A 16397-nucleotide genomic window follows, 5' to 3' on the forward strand; every position below is an offset into this window, starting at 1 on the left:
AGACAGGCCCCTGATAATGTCAGGAGACGAAATGTCATCACCACCCAAACGGTAGTTAGAATTACCAAACATCATCAGCTAGTCCAATACTGCCATTTCACGGATGTGAAAACTGAGGCCCTGCAAGGGAAAACCGTTGTCAATATTACCCAAGAGCAAATGTCAGGCTTGAAAACAGAAGCCAGGCCTTCTAGTCTACCTGAATGTCAGCCCTTACTAGTGCCAAGACTCCAGGACTCTCCCTCCCAAAGAGCCACAATCAGACTCCTCCAAAGGAAGCAGGGCCACAGGCCAGACTCCTCCCTGGCTCCCCAGGGGAAACCTCGAGAAATAGAGGTCTCCAGAGCCCCAGACTGGAATAACCCAGACCAGCTACCTGCTGGCATCCTAGTGTTGCTCTTAACCCTTGGACTGAGCGTGCAAAGAGTTCTTTGGAGGCTGGCCTTGGTAAATCAACAAGATTCCGGGCATGTATGTAGAAGCATATCCCTGGCTTTGAAGATGGCAGTGGCCTTCCTGTATCCCGCACAGTCATTCAGTAGGCTGCTGAGCAGAGCAGGAGGGCCAGGGGAGCCCCTCCCGATCAGGGTGATCCAAGAAAAGATCACGTAGGTAGGTGGAGAGGAGGACAGAAGGAAGGGAGGAAAGAGTCTTGGGGACCCCACTGCTGGGGTCAAGAGTAGGGCCCATGTTGTGCCTGACAGTCAGGTGGGAAGAAGTGAGGCAGGGGGCCCGTGCACCACTTCCCTGGAGGTGATTATGGACTGGACCCACTGGGGATAAGTGGATATATCAGCAGACTCTGTCCACCCTGCTCCTTGTCTCGTGGTGGCAGACACGTCCAGACAGGAGACTGGCAGGAACTACCGGCTGGTGAGTATGGAACGAGTAGTGCTAGTCGTGGATTTCGTGGGCCCGCCCACAGTTCCCACGGTACCCCCAGCCCCCCTCCGCCTGTGCTCTGCTGGACCAGAGGGGCGGGGCAGAGCTGTACCTGCAGCAGAGTGCGGCGAACCAGGCGAGTGCGGGTCTCCCTCTTCAGGGGGTCAACCATCAGAATCCCCTCCTGAACGAGGTTGGGGCTTCTTCAGCCTGTGGCTGACATTTCCTGCAGGGTCCTAGTGGGAAACGAGTGTCACTCAGAGGGGACTATCTCTAATGTGAGGATGGGGTTCGAGGGAAAACAGCAGGGTATCAGGAGCCACCCAGAGGACTAGCAACAGCAGGACCCCAGTATAACACTCTGTCTGAGCCTTGAAGGGGCAGCGGACGGGGACGTCCCCATGAGCAAGAGGTAGAACCTTGTGTAGAAAATTGTAGCAGCCCTGCAGCCCACAGAGAGGCGGCCAGAGGACCTGGTACCTCCCTCTCCTCCTGCCCTGGGGTCTCCCATTGGCCTTGCCTATTAAGCAAACCCCTCCAAGGGCCTGTGAACAGGGGGAGGAGGGCAGCTGTCACAGTCCGGAGAGGGCAGCCTGCTGGGACGCAGAGCAGGTGGCGAAGGGTAGTGCATGGGATGGGGCAGCAAACGGAGGCTACTCAGCTGGGAGGATAGCAGATAATCTCCCTCTAAACGTGTGGGCAGATCTCTCCCAGCCTTGGCCTGGCCTTCCCCCCACTCCCCAGGGGCAATCTCCTGGAACAGTGCTGGCCTCATGGAGTACCCCATGACCAGAGTGGGGTGGAGGCACCGGCCAGCTGAGAACAAGTCCGAGGGGCCCCTCGAGTCCAGGGGCCAGCCCTGCTTGCTTAACCGGCTCTCTGTCCCAACGCATTGCAGATCCCAGGGCTTCACCCACTGACGTTAAAATCCGAGTCCTGAACAGCACGGCCATCAGCCTGCAGTGGAACCGCGTCTACCCCGACACGGTGCAGGGCCAACTCAGGGAGTACCGAGTGAGGAAACCACTCCCAGCCCGGCCTAACCACCCAGCTTGCTAACCAGGGCAAGGGGCCAGCAGACGCGGGCCACAGGCTGCTCGGAAGGGGTTCTAGGGCTCGCTGTGGGATCCAGAGTTGATTCAAGATGATGTCCGGGTTAGCTGTTCAAAAATAGCCCCAGAGAATGATGATGCGGGTATCCCCAGGTGTGTCCTGCGACAGCAGGGCTGAGAGACTGCTCAGCGGACAGTCACACAGAGGGCGGCGGGTTCGGGTGGACGCCGCGCATGGCCCGTTGCGCTCCTACACCAGCGAGCACACACACCTGTGTCTTAGGAGAAGCGTTGAGGCCCCACTGAGCTGCACCCCTCCCCTCTCCTAGTGGTCCCCGCCGGGCTGCTTGCCTCACCTGGTCCGGTTTCATGACACCCAGGCAGAGCCTCCAAAAGGTGTAAACACCTTCCCCGTGTCGCAGCCAACTCCGGATTACTGGGCCTGCAGGTTACCAAGGCCCTTGGCTGCGCCGGGTCTCCCTGCCTGCGGGCAGTTTCCGCTCATGTGTCTCTCCTTTTGGAAGGGGCGAGCTGAGGCGGGCAGAGGAGAGGGAAAACCAGGCTCTGCCAGGCTCTCCCTTACACGGAGCTTTATTCAAAACGTGTCTGGGAGGTGACGGCGGCTGTTAAGTGTGGGTTAGTGCAGGTTCTGTGACTGGGACGTCACTGAGAGTTGGCTGATGGACAGTCAGAGGCAGAATGGCGGGGATCCGTCTCTCTGGGGCCGTGGATGCGGTAGGCAGGGGAAGGCAGGCAAGAAGATGTGTGCGCTTCAATGAGCTCCTCCCCAGCACTCGTACCCTTAACCGACTTGCCCGGAGATTTTTCTGGCTAAAGCTCCTACTGGGTCCCCTTCTAAAGTGTGGGCTTCCGCCTTCCTTGGCCATTGGAGGCCCAGGTGACGCTGGTGTGGCAGCCTGACCTGGGCCTTCTTCCCTACCGCTAACTGTACCTCGTGTCCCAAACTCTCTCAACTCTACCCATAACCCTGCCGCCTTCCGGAGGCCATCCCATCCACGCTCTTGCCACCAGGCAGCCTGGTGTCCACTGACCTGGACATGTGTCTAGCTCATTCTAAAGGGCTCCAAACAATTTTAAAAGAAAGCGTTTGACTTCAAAGGATTAAATCAACTCTCCTATTCAGACTTCCGGGGGTAACCTGTCCTTTTCAGCTCCCACCTGCTTCCAAGCTAAACCATACTAATCCAACTCCAGGCGACGTGGCCTTTGAGCCCAGAAGAGAGCTTTCCATGCCCGGACCCTTGGCCCGTGTTTGTGGTTCCGGCATGGACTCCATGAGCAACTCGTTCCCTGGCTTGGAAATCAGGGGCCTTTCTACCAGAAACTTTGGCCAACTTGCCTATTTCCCAGAGAGCCCATGCGGCTCAGGAAGTGACTGAGCCCCAAACCCCTGTTTCCTCTTTGACAGCAGCTCATACTTGCTAGGGGTCGAGGAGTGGGACCTCTCGGGCCGCTCCCCCAGCCCTAGGTGGGGCTGCTCAGGGCACTCGGGACTCGGAGCCTGTGACAAGCAAAGGGAAGACCAGTCACTCCCAGCGCCACTAACAACTAACCCAGCTCTGCCTGACCGTCCCCTCACCGGCCCGCCTCTGTCCCGAAGGCCTACTACTGGAGGGAGAGCAGCTTGCTGAAGAACCTGTGGGTGTCTCAGAAGAGGCAGCAAGCCAGCTTCCCTGGTGACCGCCCCCGTGGCGTGGTGTCCCGCCTCTTCCCCTACAGTAACTACAAGCTGGAGATGGTCGTGGTCAATGGGAGAGGCGATGGGCCTCGCAGTGAGACCAAGGAGTTCACCACCCCGGAAGGAGGTAGGTCTGGCCTGCAGCTCTTCGGGGTGGGGCAGGACAAGGGCAGTGCAGCCAGCTGGGCCCGGAGCAGCCCCTGCGGGCCTGGGCCGGACAGCACAAGGTGACCTCTGCGTGAGCCCAAGGCGCCGGCATCCTGCGAGCCGAGGAGTTCCTGCCATTCCCGGAGCGCTCCATCCCCGGGCCGGCCTGCCCTGACAAGACGCTATGTCTCAAGAGAGGACCTGAGCCACCTGCGGACAGAATTGCAGATGGGCCAGAGGACCAACCCCCACGGCCAAGGGCGCTACGGGAGCCCGGGCCACCCCCACCTCCGGAGGCCGAAGCACCATCACTCTGACCACCAGAGGCACCGGCTTGTTCCCCAGCACCCCGGACCTTCAGAGTTCTCTCAGCACTGTGCTCCGGAAGCTTCTGTCGGGACAGCTGGCCCATGTGTGCGGTGGCCCTGCAGGGGGCGCCCTGCCTGCTGCTGGTTCCGGGTCCCCCTGGGCCTGGGAGGCAGACACCTGTGAAGTTCACCACGTCCTCCTGTACCGGCTCAGCGTTTGCTTTGCCCTCTTCTGTTTCTCCTCCCTCCCTTCTTAACCGCCTTTCCCCTCCATTTTTCTTCTCTTCCTCCTTCTTTGTTCTTCCCTCTTATTTTCTTTATTCCTATCTTTCCAGCCCCCTCATTTTGCGTTTCATCTCCAGCCTCTCTCCGTCGCTCCCACTCCTGGTGCCCTGTCCATGAGGCCCACCTTGGGCTTCTTTCTACTGACCCCTGAACCCAGCATTCTCAGCTCGGAGGCCTGGGCCTGCTGCTGGGCCCCAGGGTGAGGAACCTTGTCTGAGACTGGGAACCGCAGCTTCTGTGCCCACAGTTCTGGTTGGTTCCCTGCTGGCTCGAAGGCATCTTTGCAGGGACAGAGCCTAACGTGTGCTGAATCCACAGTAGCTGCTAAAGGAAAACCTGACTGACTTCTTCCGCATTTAAACGGAGTCTGAGCCATGCTTGTCCTAAACGGGGAGGGGATACAGGGGTAGGGAACAGCATCCTGGATGGGGCGAAGGGGTCTCGTCCCCCCTCTGGTTCCCCTGGGTTCTGGCTTAGCAGCTGTCCAGCATGGGGGTTGCCCCAGGTCAATGCCTTCATACTTGTGCTCTGTTTTTTTGTGTTTCCTCATCCTGCCTCTGCCCTCCCCTTCTTTTCCCCTGCCCTCTCCTCCTTCCCCAAGTACCCAGTGCCCCCAGGCGTTTCCGAGTCCGGCAGCCCAACCTGGAGACAATCAACCTGGAGTGGGATCACCCGGAGCACCCCAACGGGATCCTGATCGGATACACGCTCAAATACGTGGCCTGTATGTTCCACGCTTCCTTCTCTTAATCTGGGATTTACAAGCCCCGTTCTCGCCATTTCACTAAGGAGTCGAGGTAGAAAAGCTTGAGGTAGCTCAGAGCGCCCTGCAGAGGGCTAGAGGTGCCAAGGAGAAAGTTCCCCTAGGGGATTAGGGGAGGGAGAGACCCAGCCCACCCCATCCCCATCACCCCCCACCCCGGCACAGCTCCTCCTGCCAGGAGCTTCCGGTCTAATGAGGGATTTAGCCCTACCCTTCGGGGATCTTAGAGTTTCCAACACCTACAAGTGAGTCTAGGAAAGACCGTATTTGTGCCTCATCAGACGGGATACATTACACACAGGGGAATCCACACAGCACTCGGGGAGGCTAAACCAGGTACCGTTTATGTCAGGAGCCCGGGTAGGGAAGACCTCACTGAAAGAGCTTAGTGTCACCCTGTCCGGACAGCAGTGTCCTTACATTTGAGAAGCCTCCACAGTGGCCGATCTTGTACCTCATTGGGAAGCTCAAAGGGCCAGGTGTTGTGCTGTGGACGATTTTAATAGCCAGCTGCGTGCTTGTGTGCTGTTCTAAATGATCTCTGGCCTGACCGTCCCCCTTTGAGGTATACTGAATAGGCCTTTTACAAAGGAGGCATTAATGATCAAAAGCTCTAGTGATTCTGCCCTAGTTGTGTTTGAAAGGAAGAAAGGACCTCAAAAGTTTTGTCCTTATTGAAAAGGCCTGGGGATTATAAACCAAACCCAGCCGCTGCATAACTTTGCAGTGAGCTGGAGATAATGAGATCAGTGAAAAAGCCTGAGCCCTGGGGTGTCACTGAAGAGCCGGAAAGTTTCTGCCCAGGTCTCTGCCCTTGAACCCCAATCTCCCAACCCCCCGGTCATTACGGTCCTGGGGCGAACTCCCCTTGTTCTCTTTGCAGCAGAGTCGGGAAGGCTTTCTCCTTCCAGCTGCAGATTATATAACCTACCACGGTCATTGCTGCTCGAGTTCAATTTCACTTACCTATCTCTCCCCAGTTAATGGAACCAAATTAGGAAAGCAGATAGTGGAAAACTTCTCTCCCAATCAGACCAAGTTCACGATGCAAAGAGCAGACCCTGTGTCGCGCTACCGCTTTACCCTCAGTGCCAGGACGCAGGTGGGCTCTGGGGAAGCTGTCACCGAGGAGTCACCAGCACCCCCAAATGAAGGTAGGTGCATTGTAGCAGCCTCGGGGGTGGAAGGTCCCGGCTAATTCCGATGCCTAGAGAAACACCCTCACCTGGCCTTCTGGCCGCCAGCCTTCTGGGCTGGAGAGAAAATAAGGCTGCAGGTCCTCTAGCCCCCCCACAGGATACAAGAGAACCCATCCCCTATGCTGAGAGGTAGGTGTATCTGGAAAACTCAGATCTTCTTAGACAATGGCACTCAGACCTGACCCGCACTTTGCCTTGACTTGCTCAGCTACTTAACATCTGTCACCTGTCCTCCTTGGGAGGGGGGGGGGGATAGGAAAGAGAGCCTGGGTCCATAGTAGAGATGACATGAGGGAAAGCATGTGGGAATTAAAGGTGCTAAAGAACTTCAGAGAGCTGCGGCAGTGTTGGCCCATGGTGGGGGAGGGGGGCTGCAGTGCTACTAAGGATACCTGGGAACGACTCTGGGATACCTCTTCTCCGGAGGGCACACGGAGCCAAGGAGGGAGGGAAGCAGCCTCGATCGACGCTACTCGCCAGGAGCGTGAGCACAGCAGGTGTCAGCCCTGCTCGGAGCCTGAGCTGGGTTGGGTGTCAGGCTGTGCGCAGGGAGGGCGTTGGGAAACAGCCCCTGGCCAAGCCAGCTTTCCTGAGAGCAGCTCTTGGCTCAGCTCTTGGCTCCTAGTATCTTCCTAGCCCCGGAGCACCCCCACTGGGCTGCGCCTGCCTGAGAAGGCCACTAGAGGGGACTCCAGGCCCACTCGTACCCGTGCTGGCACCCGGAACCTCCAGGATGCCAGGCTGTAGGAGGAGACCCCCTGTTTTCCAGAGGTTCAGTGGTGTGTTCAACAGCCGTTTCCTGAGCATCTGCCACGTGAGGTCCAAACACGGTGCCAAAAACAAGGGACATGGTCCAGCAGGGGCGAGCCGCAAGAATATCTCCTTGCTGTCCCACGTGAGGAATGTTAGGTTTAGCTGAGGCAGGTGCAGTGGCCATGCAGAGGCTGGGCAGAGGAGAGGTCCATTCTGGGAATGGACATTCTGGGAAGAGGCAGTGTGAATGGGGATTCTAGAAGCAGACAACAGGTTACTCTGTGCGGTGCTTGTCCCAGAAGCTGAGGTCCGACGGCCTGACCCTGGCCCACATTGGACCTCCCAAGCACCTCTTCCCCACCCCAGCAGAGCCTCAGGGCTTCTTCCTCTGGGCCTACCAGGCCTGCTGCAGGGACTCCCAGCTCAGCTTCACAGCCACCCTGCATCCCTCCCCAGCCCTGCCCATCGTCCCCCTCCCCCTGGGCCAGCAGGCCAGGCTAAGCAGGCAGGAGCGGGGACGGGCGGGACTTGGAGAAAGGCTGACAGTCCTTCTCTGGTCTTATAAACCGGGCATGAGCTACACAATAAACTCCCCTCCTAGTGTGCTTGTCAACCCCCCGGGGCACTAGGGCAGTTTATTAGGGCTGGGGGACTTTGGGTAAGTAGCTAATAATACGCCACTTAGCAAAAGCCTGGCCAGAAAAGGGATAACGCGCTTTCCTGATTCCTTAATTCTATAAGGAGAGACATAAAGAGAGCCTCTTGTCCTTCCCCATTCCTGGCCCAAAACAGAACATCAGATCAACAAATACCCCATTGTCAAGCCCTAGTGACCACCACAGGGTACATTCTGGGGCCCCAGGGGACAAGAGGACAAAGGGAGACTTTCTTCTCCATTTAGGGGTTTGCAATAAATTCAGGAATTCCTTTTTAGGACTCCCAATCCACAGTTGGGTTTCTTCTTTCATAAAGTTCTGCTGGTGGGAAAGAACAGGGGGCAGCAGACCCTCTGAGCAGGGGCCTCAGGGCTGCCATTTGTGAGAGCTCCTGGGCCTTCCAAGGCCAAGGTGGTGTGGGGGAGGGTTCACAAAACAGGCTCGCCCCTCCTCCATCCGTCCCAATGCTACTCACCATCTTCCCCCAAAGATACAGGATTTGGGGTTTGACGTCCTCCTTATGCCCACAATTCTTGGCATCCCAGAAGGTCACCCAGCCTGCCTCATAGAGATCAGCCTGGCCAGGGAAGACACACCCTTGGGGAAAGACCTGGAAACAAAGCACTCGAGATTCGCCGTCCCTACGACCACCCCTTAGTTGGTAGTCCTTGAGTGGAGGTAGAATCAGAGTGTATTAGAGAGGTCTCCAAGATCCGGGTGGAAAGTTGTCTGTAGGAACATACCAGACTGCCCATGGAATTGACCATGAACCCTGGACACCAATTGGCATCCTCAGGGCAGTAGCCAGACCCTGGTCACACTGTCTGGGTCACGTTTGAGCCAGACGCTTCTCTGCTCGCTTGTCCTGTGGTTTCACCTGTGCTCTGTTTTGTCTTCCCTCTCTCATCCTTTCTCCCTCTCTCTGGCCATCTTGGGCGCTGTGTTCTGAAGCCACTCCAACAGCAGGTACCGTACCAGCAGCAGAGGTAATGGGCATGGCATGGGACAGTGCAGGCGGAGCCCGCCCAGCTAGGGTGGAGAAGGAGGGAGCCCAGGATGAAAGCATGTTCCAGACTGTCTCTTTCAGGGGTTGGGAAGCCAGACTGTCAAGAAGGCTGTGTGCGGAGGATGGGACCAGAGGAGGTCAAAGCTTTCCCCTCTTCCTCTTCACTTACTCTTGGTCCACCTCGGATGGCTTATGAGGGCCCCCCCACCCGCCCAACGGGCTCCAGACCTAGTCTCTGCAGCTGCAGCTTTCTTGGAAGCTGCGTGATTCCTTCCCCTGACTGACATGGGCCCTGGCCTAGTTTTGACATCTCGGGGTGCAGAGAGAGGGTCTGCCGTCCTTGGGTGGCCGGCCGTGCCCCTGAAAGGAATGCTGGCCTGTGAGTGGAGGAAGCTGGCTCCTGTCTTCCGGTCCGGCTGCCATCCCCTGAAAGGGTGCCTCGGGGCGAGCGCTCTGTGCATGCAACCCGCGCGCGCGGCATGGGGGCCCGGCACCAGCTCTGCCGTCTGCCGTGGGTTCTGGGCAGTGACTGGGACTGAGCTTGTCCTTGGATAGGGCCAGGTGCTCCAGGACCTGGAGTCTCAGTGGGCACCATAGGCTGGTTGTTCCCTCGCCCCTTAGAAACCCAGCTTCTCAGAGTCTTCCAGCATGAAGAACAGCCGCCACTCTTGGGGTCTGGGAGCTAAAAGCACAGCAGAAGGGAGGAGTGGGTGGGCAGGTCCCGACTTAGGACATGGTCCGCTGACCGCAGCCCTCCTGTTAAGCCCTCATGCTGGGCATGTCATTATTGAAGGCCTATCCTCAGGCTGGGGATGCTAGGCAGGGGACCCCACGGCTCCTTCCCTGTCCTCCTCTGCAGCTGAGGGCAAGGCTCACCCTGGCAAAGCAAAGGCTAGGGGCCCAGGGATCACTAGAGCCTCCTGAAGCTCTAGGCAGAGAGGTGGACTGAGAAGCAGGTGAGAAACCGGAGGGTTAGCTTATGAAGACGACTGCCAGATCTGGTTTCCTCCCATCCCCATTTTAGGTTGGTTCTATTTCTGTTGCACACCCCGCTTCCTTCCATTTGTGTTTCTTTTGCCAGATCTGTGGGTGGTGCGCAGCCATCATCCCTCCCTCTCCACCCCCCCCAACTCCCCATCCCCCCTCCACATCATTGCCCAGGCTGGTGGATCCCAGTGCCTCCCCACAGGGCCCAAACAGCCTCCACTGGGATATGACATAGGCAGATGTCCTGGGTGTGGGGACCATGGAGAAAGCCATCCTTGTACTCCACAGGCTGCCCTGACTTTCTGGCGTAACTTGGCCCAGGGGTTTCTTCTGGAACTCTTCTAGCAGGTGCTCAGGGTAGCCTAAGCAGGCTCAGTGAACATAAGAGGGGGAGACACAGGACACCAAGAGAACCCACTGGAAGCTCATTGGTCAACCAGCTCCCAGCCCACCTCCCCCTTTCTGGCACCCTGAGACCCAAGGCAGGTGGGTCGGGTAGCAGGGAGTCCGCCGTGCCAGCAAGCGTCTGTGCCAGCCTGGGCTGCCACTCTCATGAGTGGCACCTGCGAGGGAGAGGTGATCATTCCGAAGCCCCCACCTTCTGCTCCCCATTTAGAAAAGATCTAAGCCCATTGTGGTATGCACAGTGACTGCAGGGTCTCCGACCCTCGATCACACGTGCTTCCTGGGCGCCAGCTTCCCCGGGACATGGCAGTAGAGGCTCAGTGCACGTCTTTGTAAATGAGATGTGCTCATGGCATTGGCTGTCCTCAGCTGTAATGCTCGAGAACCTTCTGCGCACACTGCAGGTGCCAGGCAGTGGAGCCCAGGTCTGACAAATCCGACGAGGGTCCCTTCCAGCTCATCGTCCCTGAACCTGGGTGTTTTATCCCCACACTTACCTGTTCATGTCTTACCCACTAAAAATAAACCCTCTTGCACACCTCTCAGGATGGCTGCCCATCTGGCCTGGCCATCTGTGGCTTGGCCACGGTCGTCCATGCGCCATGTGGCCATTTTGGGACTGAACCTTCCACCTTGGAATGTCTGGAAACTCCTGTCCTCCTCTGTGACTCAGATCTGCAAGTGTCTGCAGGGCAGCTCCGTGGCCGGTTCTGGGGTCAGGAAGATGAATAAGACAAGCTCTCTCCCCAGTTTTCCTCATCTCTTCTGTGGTGTTCCCCGAAACTCTGGTGGCAAAGCCTCAGCTGAGGCTAGGGTACCTTCCAGTGTGCGTGAGGTAACCCAGTAGGCTGCCATGGCCTTTGGGGAGGGGTGCTATGCTTCTAGCTCTAGCCGCCCCCCCCCCCGTCCTGAGACACTACCCCCCACGGCCTTCCTCTCCATTGTCAGGCTGATACTGTCCACTGCTCATTGGCTACCGTGGTTCTCCAGCCCGTAATTCCTGCTTTAACTGGAGAGGACATCCAAGCTCAGCAACGCGCCTCCCCAACCTGTGGGCCTCTCCGTCTCTAAGCCCCTTATCTCCTCTGTGCAAACCCACCCCAGGGGATGAACTCCTCTGGGTTACCTTTGACCTGAGCACTGGACAGTTTCTCCATGAAAACCTGCCTCCCCCTCTCACCTGTGGGAACCTCTAACAACTCACTCACCTGACCCAGAGCCTTTCCGTCTTGCCTTTGGCCCCCCGACTCCCTCTCCCTATCTCCCTGTCTCTCTGTCCCTGTCCAGCTATGGGACAATAGACACAGCTAATGAGTGGGTCAGAGAGAACAATGATTTGCCAGCTGTGACCTCAGCCTAGCTGAGGCTGCCACCTCCACAGTGACTCTAATGGGAAGACACTTGGGAGGCCACTCCTTGCCTTTTGTTCCCCTCTTACCAATAGTGAGACTGTTGATGCTGACCTGGAGGGAAAGTGGTTAGGTGGCCGTCATCAGAAATGCTTCCTCCTTGTCACACTTAGCAGAAGGGCCCATTGGTGGGGAGGGGCAAGATGACGCAGCATCTGCAGATTCATTTCCCATTCTTGTCTCTGACCAGCAGCACCAGGGAAAAAGTCGCCCTAACCTCACCTCTCGTAGCCTGTCTGTTTCTAGGGCTTCTTGCTGGAATGCCCAGGGAAGCATGTGCGAGCCTCACTGTGGGCCTGCGGGAGTGTAGTGTGTGTGTCTCTGCTTTACGAGAGCCGAGGGGCATGTGAGAGTGTGTAGAGCTCTGGGGGCAAGTGCCACTGAGTCTGGGGGCTCAGGAAATGTAACACCACCGCCCATGTGTGCATTACCCAGAACGGGATGATTTTAATGCAGAGTTGTCCCCTCAAAGCTTTTTGGCAATGCCTTTTAAATAGTCGTGGAAAAGGAAGGCGCTGTGAACATCCTATTGCCAGAAGTGATTAGAAACTACGCCGCTGGTACGGAGACAAGTCGGAGCCGGTCCTGCCCAGATGGGCAAGCTAGCCTCTCCAGGGTCCTTCCCGCAGCACAGAGCAGCGGGAAAAGCCCATGTGTGTGCATGTCCACGGGAGCTGCAAGGGACCAGGTCTGGAAGGGAGCTGACCTCTGCCTTGGGGTCTCTCCGGCTTTTCCGTGTGTTTGTCTGTCTGTCTGTCTTGGTGAGTGAGGTAGGTGGACTCCCTCACCCTGAGCATTTACAGCACTGAGCTTTCCAGGCCTGGGGCCACCTTGCACTAATGCATCCTCGAAGGGTGACTTTGACAGGGAGTCTGGCCACGCCCCATGCCTTCCTGATGTCCGCGTTGGCTTTGACCCCACCCGGGAATGTTTGGAATGCGTGGGACACAGCTGGCTACCCAGTGTGACTTCTGTGGTCAGCACACCCTCAGGGTCCAGTACCGCCTCTGATCTTGCAAATAGGGAAGTGGCTGGGATCCCAGAACACTCCCTCCTCCTCCGTGGGGACGGGTAATATTGGAGAATTGGGAATGAAAGGGCCTTTGTTGCTCAGGCTCTTACTGCAAAGTCCTTGGGTCTCTTCATTCTCCCCTGAGAAAAGCTCTCTGGCCATTGTCTCTTTGACTCCCTCCCTGCCCTGGCCCCCCTTCTGGGCAGTGGGGATCTTATCTTCCTAAACTTCTGGAGCTTTGAGATAGGGCTGGCGTGTGGCTATTTCTCGGGGGTTTACAAGGATCTCCTTCATCTTAACATCCCTGCCTTCTGTCCCAGAAAGCAGACCATGATCAGATGACAGGAGATGGCAAGGGGAGAGGAGGTCTGTCTCTCTCTGGTTTGCCCCCATCATTCCCATCCTCATGGCTTTCGGTAATACTGGACCTAGAGAGTGGTAGGGCCGCCCTCGGTTAGCTTCTCCGACCCTTCTGTAGAAGGAAAGTGGGCATATGGAGACAATGTCATACAGATGGACTTAGCCACCCAGGGGTGGCTGATATCCAGGGTGGCTTTGGGTAGGAGACGAGAGTATGAGAGTGAGCACAGATTTGAACCAATCTCCCTGAAGATTTATGCAACAAAGAGGCCCACAAATATATCTCGTTTATGTCCCGGGGTTTCTCCATCCACAGAGCACAGGTGACACTGCGACTCCATTAGTGCCCATCCCACATCCTAATGTGAAGGGAAGGGACCTGGGGCTCCTGGAGCCCTAATGTCCTCAGAAGAGAGGAGATAGGGCAGAGTAATTACAGAAAGGAGCATCACTGGGCAGGGAAGAAGGGAGGAGAGGCAGGGCCACAGATCAGAACTGAGAGCCTGGGGACGGGTGGACGGTGAGACAGGAGATGCAGACCCCACTGGGAGGCTGACCCCCAGAGTGGGGGCTGTTTGCTCTCTGTCGTTGGGTTTGGGGGTGTTAGGACCCAAGCAGCTGTGAGAAAGGGTACTTTGGGAGTGAATGGCTGGGAATGGGAGTCTTCCCAGTGCTCCTACAGGACACGGCCGCCACCTGCCCCCCTCCAAGGCGGGAGCTCTGGGGCCAGACCCAGGTGCTGCTAACTGGCCTGTGTCTGGGTAGTGCTGGCTGGGGACCCCATGCCGTCCCTGGCACCTGAGCGATTCGGTGTCCGTCCTTTCCCATCCTCATCCTCACTCTTGGTGGGGTGCATGCTGGGTGCTTCGAGCCACACAGACCATGAGAAGAAAATGAAACACGCACAAGGCTTCATTCTCTTCCTGGCCCATGGCTGTGTCCTCTCACTGTGATCCGTCCGACCCGGTCCGTCACGCGTTGCGGGGGAGGCTTCTGGTCACTGAGCCCCATCTCCTCCCTGGGGCTGCCTGCCTTGCACGCGGGGCTGCGAGTCCAGGCCGAGGGCCGCCCAGACCAACCGGACGGGCTGTTCTACATTTCCCCCCCCAGCTCCTCCCACGTGGCCCCCGACCACGGTGGGTGTGACAGGCGCTGTGAGCAGTACTGACGCTACTGCCCCCGCTGCCACCACCGAAGCCACAACAGTCCCCACCATCCCAAGTGTCGCACCTACCACCGTGGCCACCACCACCGCTGCCACCACTACAACCACTGCCGCCACCACCGCAGAGAGGCCTCCCACCACCGCCTCCGGGACTAAGATGCCCGAATCTGGTACTGCCACTGCCCCTGTGCCCCATCCCTCTGCCAGAGCCCCCCGCGTAGGAGGGCGGGTCTGGGGGGTGCCGTTGGCCGACGCCTCTCGTTGTTCTACCTGGAGAGCGCACGGGGTTGCTAGGTCCGGGAGCCCAGGGGGCACAGAGCGCCACCTAGCACGCTCCACCTTAGGTGGCCCTCCTCGGCTCCGCACGCCTGTTCTAGCTTCATATCCTGTTAACAGAGGCCCACACTCCACAGGCAGTTACCCTGGGGTCCTGGATGGGAGGGCTGCCTCCACCTCCATGCGGAGCAGCAGCTCAGGGCTGAGCATTCTGGAAAGGAAAGAGTATGGGCAAGTGCAGGGGACTGACCCCAGATAGTTGGCCCGAGAGGGCTTCCTGCCCCAGGGCCATGTCACTTCCAGCCCCGCAACCTAGAGGAGTGGGGAGTGGCCAGCCCTGCCAGGCAGCTCTTCCCTCTCCCCTCTCCCAGCAAAGCTATCTACAGCCTCCCCACCCCCACAGCCTTTTTTTAAGAAGGGCTTCCAGGAAAGCATTGCTACAGAGCCCCGTAATGCCTAAGGGTGCTCTGTTCTTCCCACTCGCATCCCCCACACCCCCAGATACACACCCCCATTTATTTCTAAGAACCAAGCATCAAACACCCTTTCATTACCGGCCCGGGGAGGGCCTCTAGCTTGCAGAGTGCACAGGCCAGCTGTAGAGTCAGCCTGATGCAGCTGGCAGGGCAGGCAGGAAGCATCCAGAAACCTCCACCGGCAGCTGTACGGTGGTAGCCGCCCACCCTACCCCCCTGGTCCTGGGCAAGTCCCTTTACCTTCTGGGGCCTCACTTCTCAGCACCTGAATGAGGATGGAGGCTTGATGCACGTGTGAGTATCATCTTTAATTCCATTACACGGAGTTACATGAACCCTAAGGGGACAAGGGACACATAACTGACAGTATGTTCTCCGGACCTTGAAAACGCCAATTTGCCATGAAGGTACAATATCTAGAATTTAAACAGCATGGACTGTATGTAGGAAGATGTCAGCTGGGGAGAAGCCTGGCAGGCTACTAGAAGCTGCCACCAGTAGTTTGGTGATGGGCGTTCTTTGGGGCCACAGGGAGGCATCTTTGCCTTATAACAGGGCCCCGGAACCCCACGAGTGCTGTGAGGTCACTGAGCGGATGCGCGGAGGCTGAAGAAGGGACAGATCTTGCCCCCCCGCCGCAGAGTTCCTTGCCCTCCGGAGGGGTCAGCCTTGCTGCCGTAGGACTAACCCATGGACTCTCACGTGCGACTCCTAACTGCCCGAGACACCGCAGGGGACCTGCCCGTGCCCCTGAACTTATCCTTAGAGCCTGGGGACACCCCTCAAACATCCTCATTTCCCTTAACGCAGCAGACTGGTACTGCCATCCATGAATTTTAAAATGATCATTCATCTTTATCATGTCTTAGGACCAGATGTTTCCAAAGTTTACTTTTTTCAGGGTGAAATGGCACTTTTTCTTTGTCCTTAACTTGTCTCTTTCAGACTTCAAGGGATGCGCCCTAACTCTCCCATTGCAGGACTTGGCAGAACCATCCATACTTCCCGTCACACTTTCTGTTTTTCATAGCAATCGGTAGTCCTCCTTCCTGGTCTTTCTCTTCGAACATTTTCTTTAGCGGTCGGCGTCCCGCTCTCTCTCCATAGCACGGCCTTCCCCCAGCTCCTCTAAGTCATTTTGCTTCCCCATGGCTTCACCTTTTCCAGCAGTCCCCCAATCTCTACTACCTTTGAGACTGTCAGATTTGGGTCGATATTGTATTGGCAGCCAAGCTGTTTAAACACAAATTCTCTGGCTAATTCCAGGCCCCAGAGCTGAGGAGGAAGAAGCTCGAGTTCTCACATCATGAGTTCTCATAGTTCGTTCCCACTAGCAAGAACCATGAGATACCAAGGAGCTGGGATTCGGGGTGGCGTAAAACCGCCAGGACAATGGGATCCCCGGGCAGATAAGTAAAGAATCCCGCGTTCTGCCCTCCCCACGGAGAATGGGGCCTCCGTCTTGGCCCCTCACCTAACATGAATCATACTCACCTGGGGCAACCGGCATCCAACAAGGGTGTCATAGAGAAGGCACCTCTTTGAAGCGAAGACCAG

At 57.3% G+C, this 16397-nt stretch overlaps 1 protein-coding gene across 20 annotated transcripts in view; it reads left to right on the forward strand.

The window, feature by feature from the left end:
- NFASC (neurofascin) overlaps positions 1–16397 on the forward strand; it is a 169548-nt gene that overhangs the window by 137879 nt on the left and 15272 nt on the right. For 7 of the 20 annotated variants that reach the window (XM_032878406.1, XM_032878413.1, XM_032878408.1 and 4 more), the window contains 6 exons: positions 1781–1896; positions 3556–3760; positions 4975–5097; positions 6117–6290; positions 8696–8710; positions 14034–14258. In XM_032878406.1, the coding sequence (XP_032734297.1) occupies positions 1781–1896; positions 3556–3760; positions 4975–5097; positions 6117–6290; positions 8696–8710; positions 14034–14258 (858 nt within the window). The remainder of the gene's footprint in view (positions 1–1780; positions 1897–3555; positions 3761–4974; positions 5098–6116; positions 6291–8695; positions 8711–14033; positions 14259–16397) is intronic. The other 13 variants (XM_032878412.1, XM_032878416.1, XM_032878418.1 and 10 more) reach the window with 5 other exon arrangements.

The sequence above is a fragment of the Lontra canadensis genome, unplaced genomic scaffold, assembly GCF_010015895.1.
Source record: "Lontra canadensis isolate GAN:19392208 unplaced genomic scaffold, GSC_riverotter_1.0 scaffold63, whole genome shotgun sequence".
Taxonomy (NCBI): domain Eukaryota; kingdom Metazoa; phylum Chordata; class Mammalia; order Carnivora; family Mustelidae; genus Lontra; species Lontra canadensis.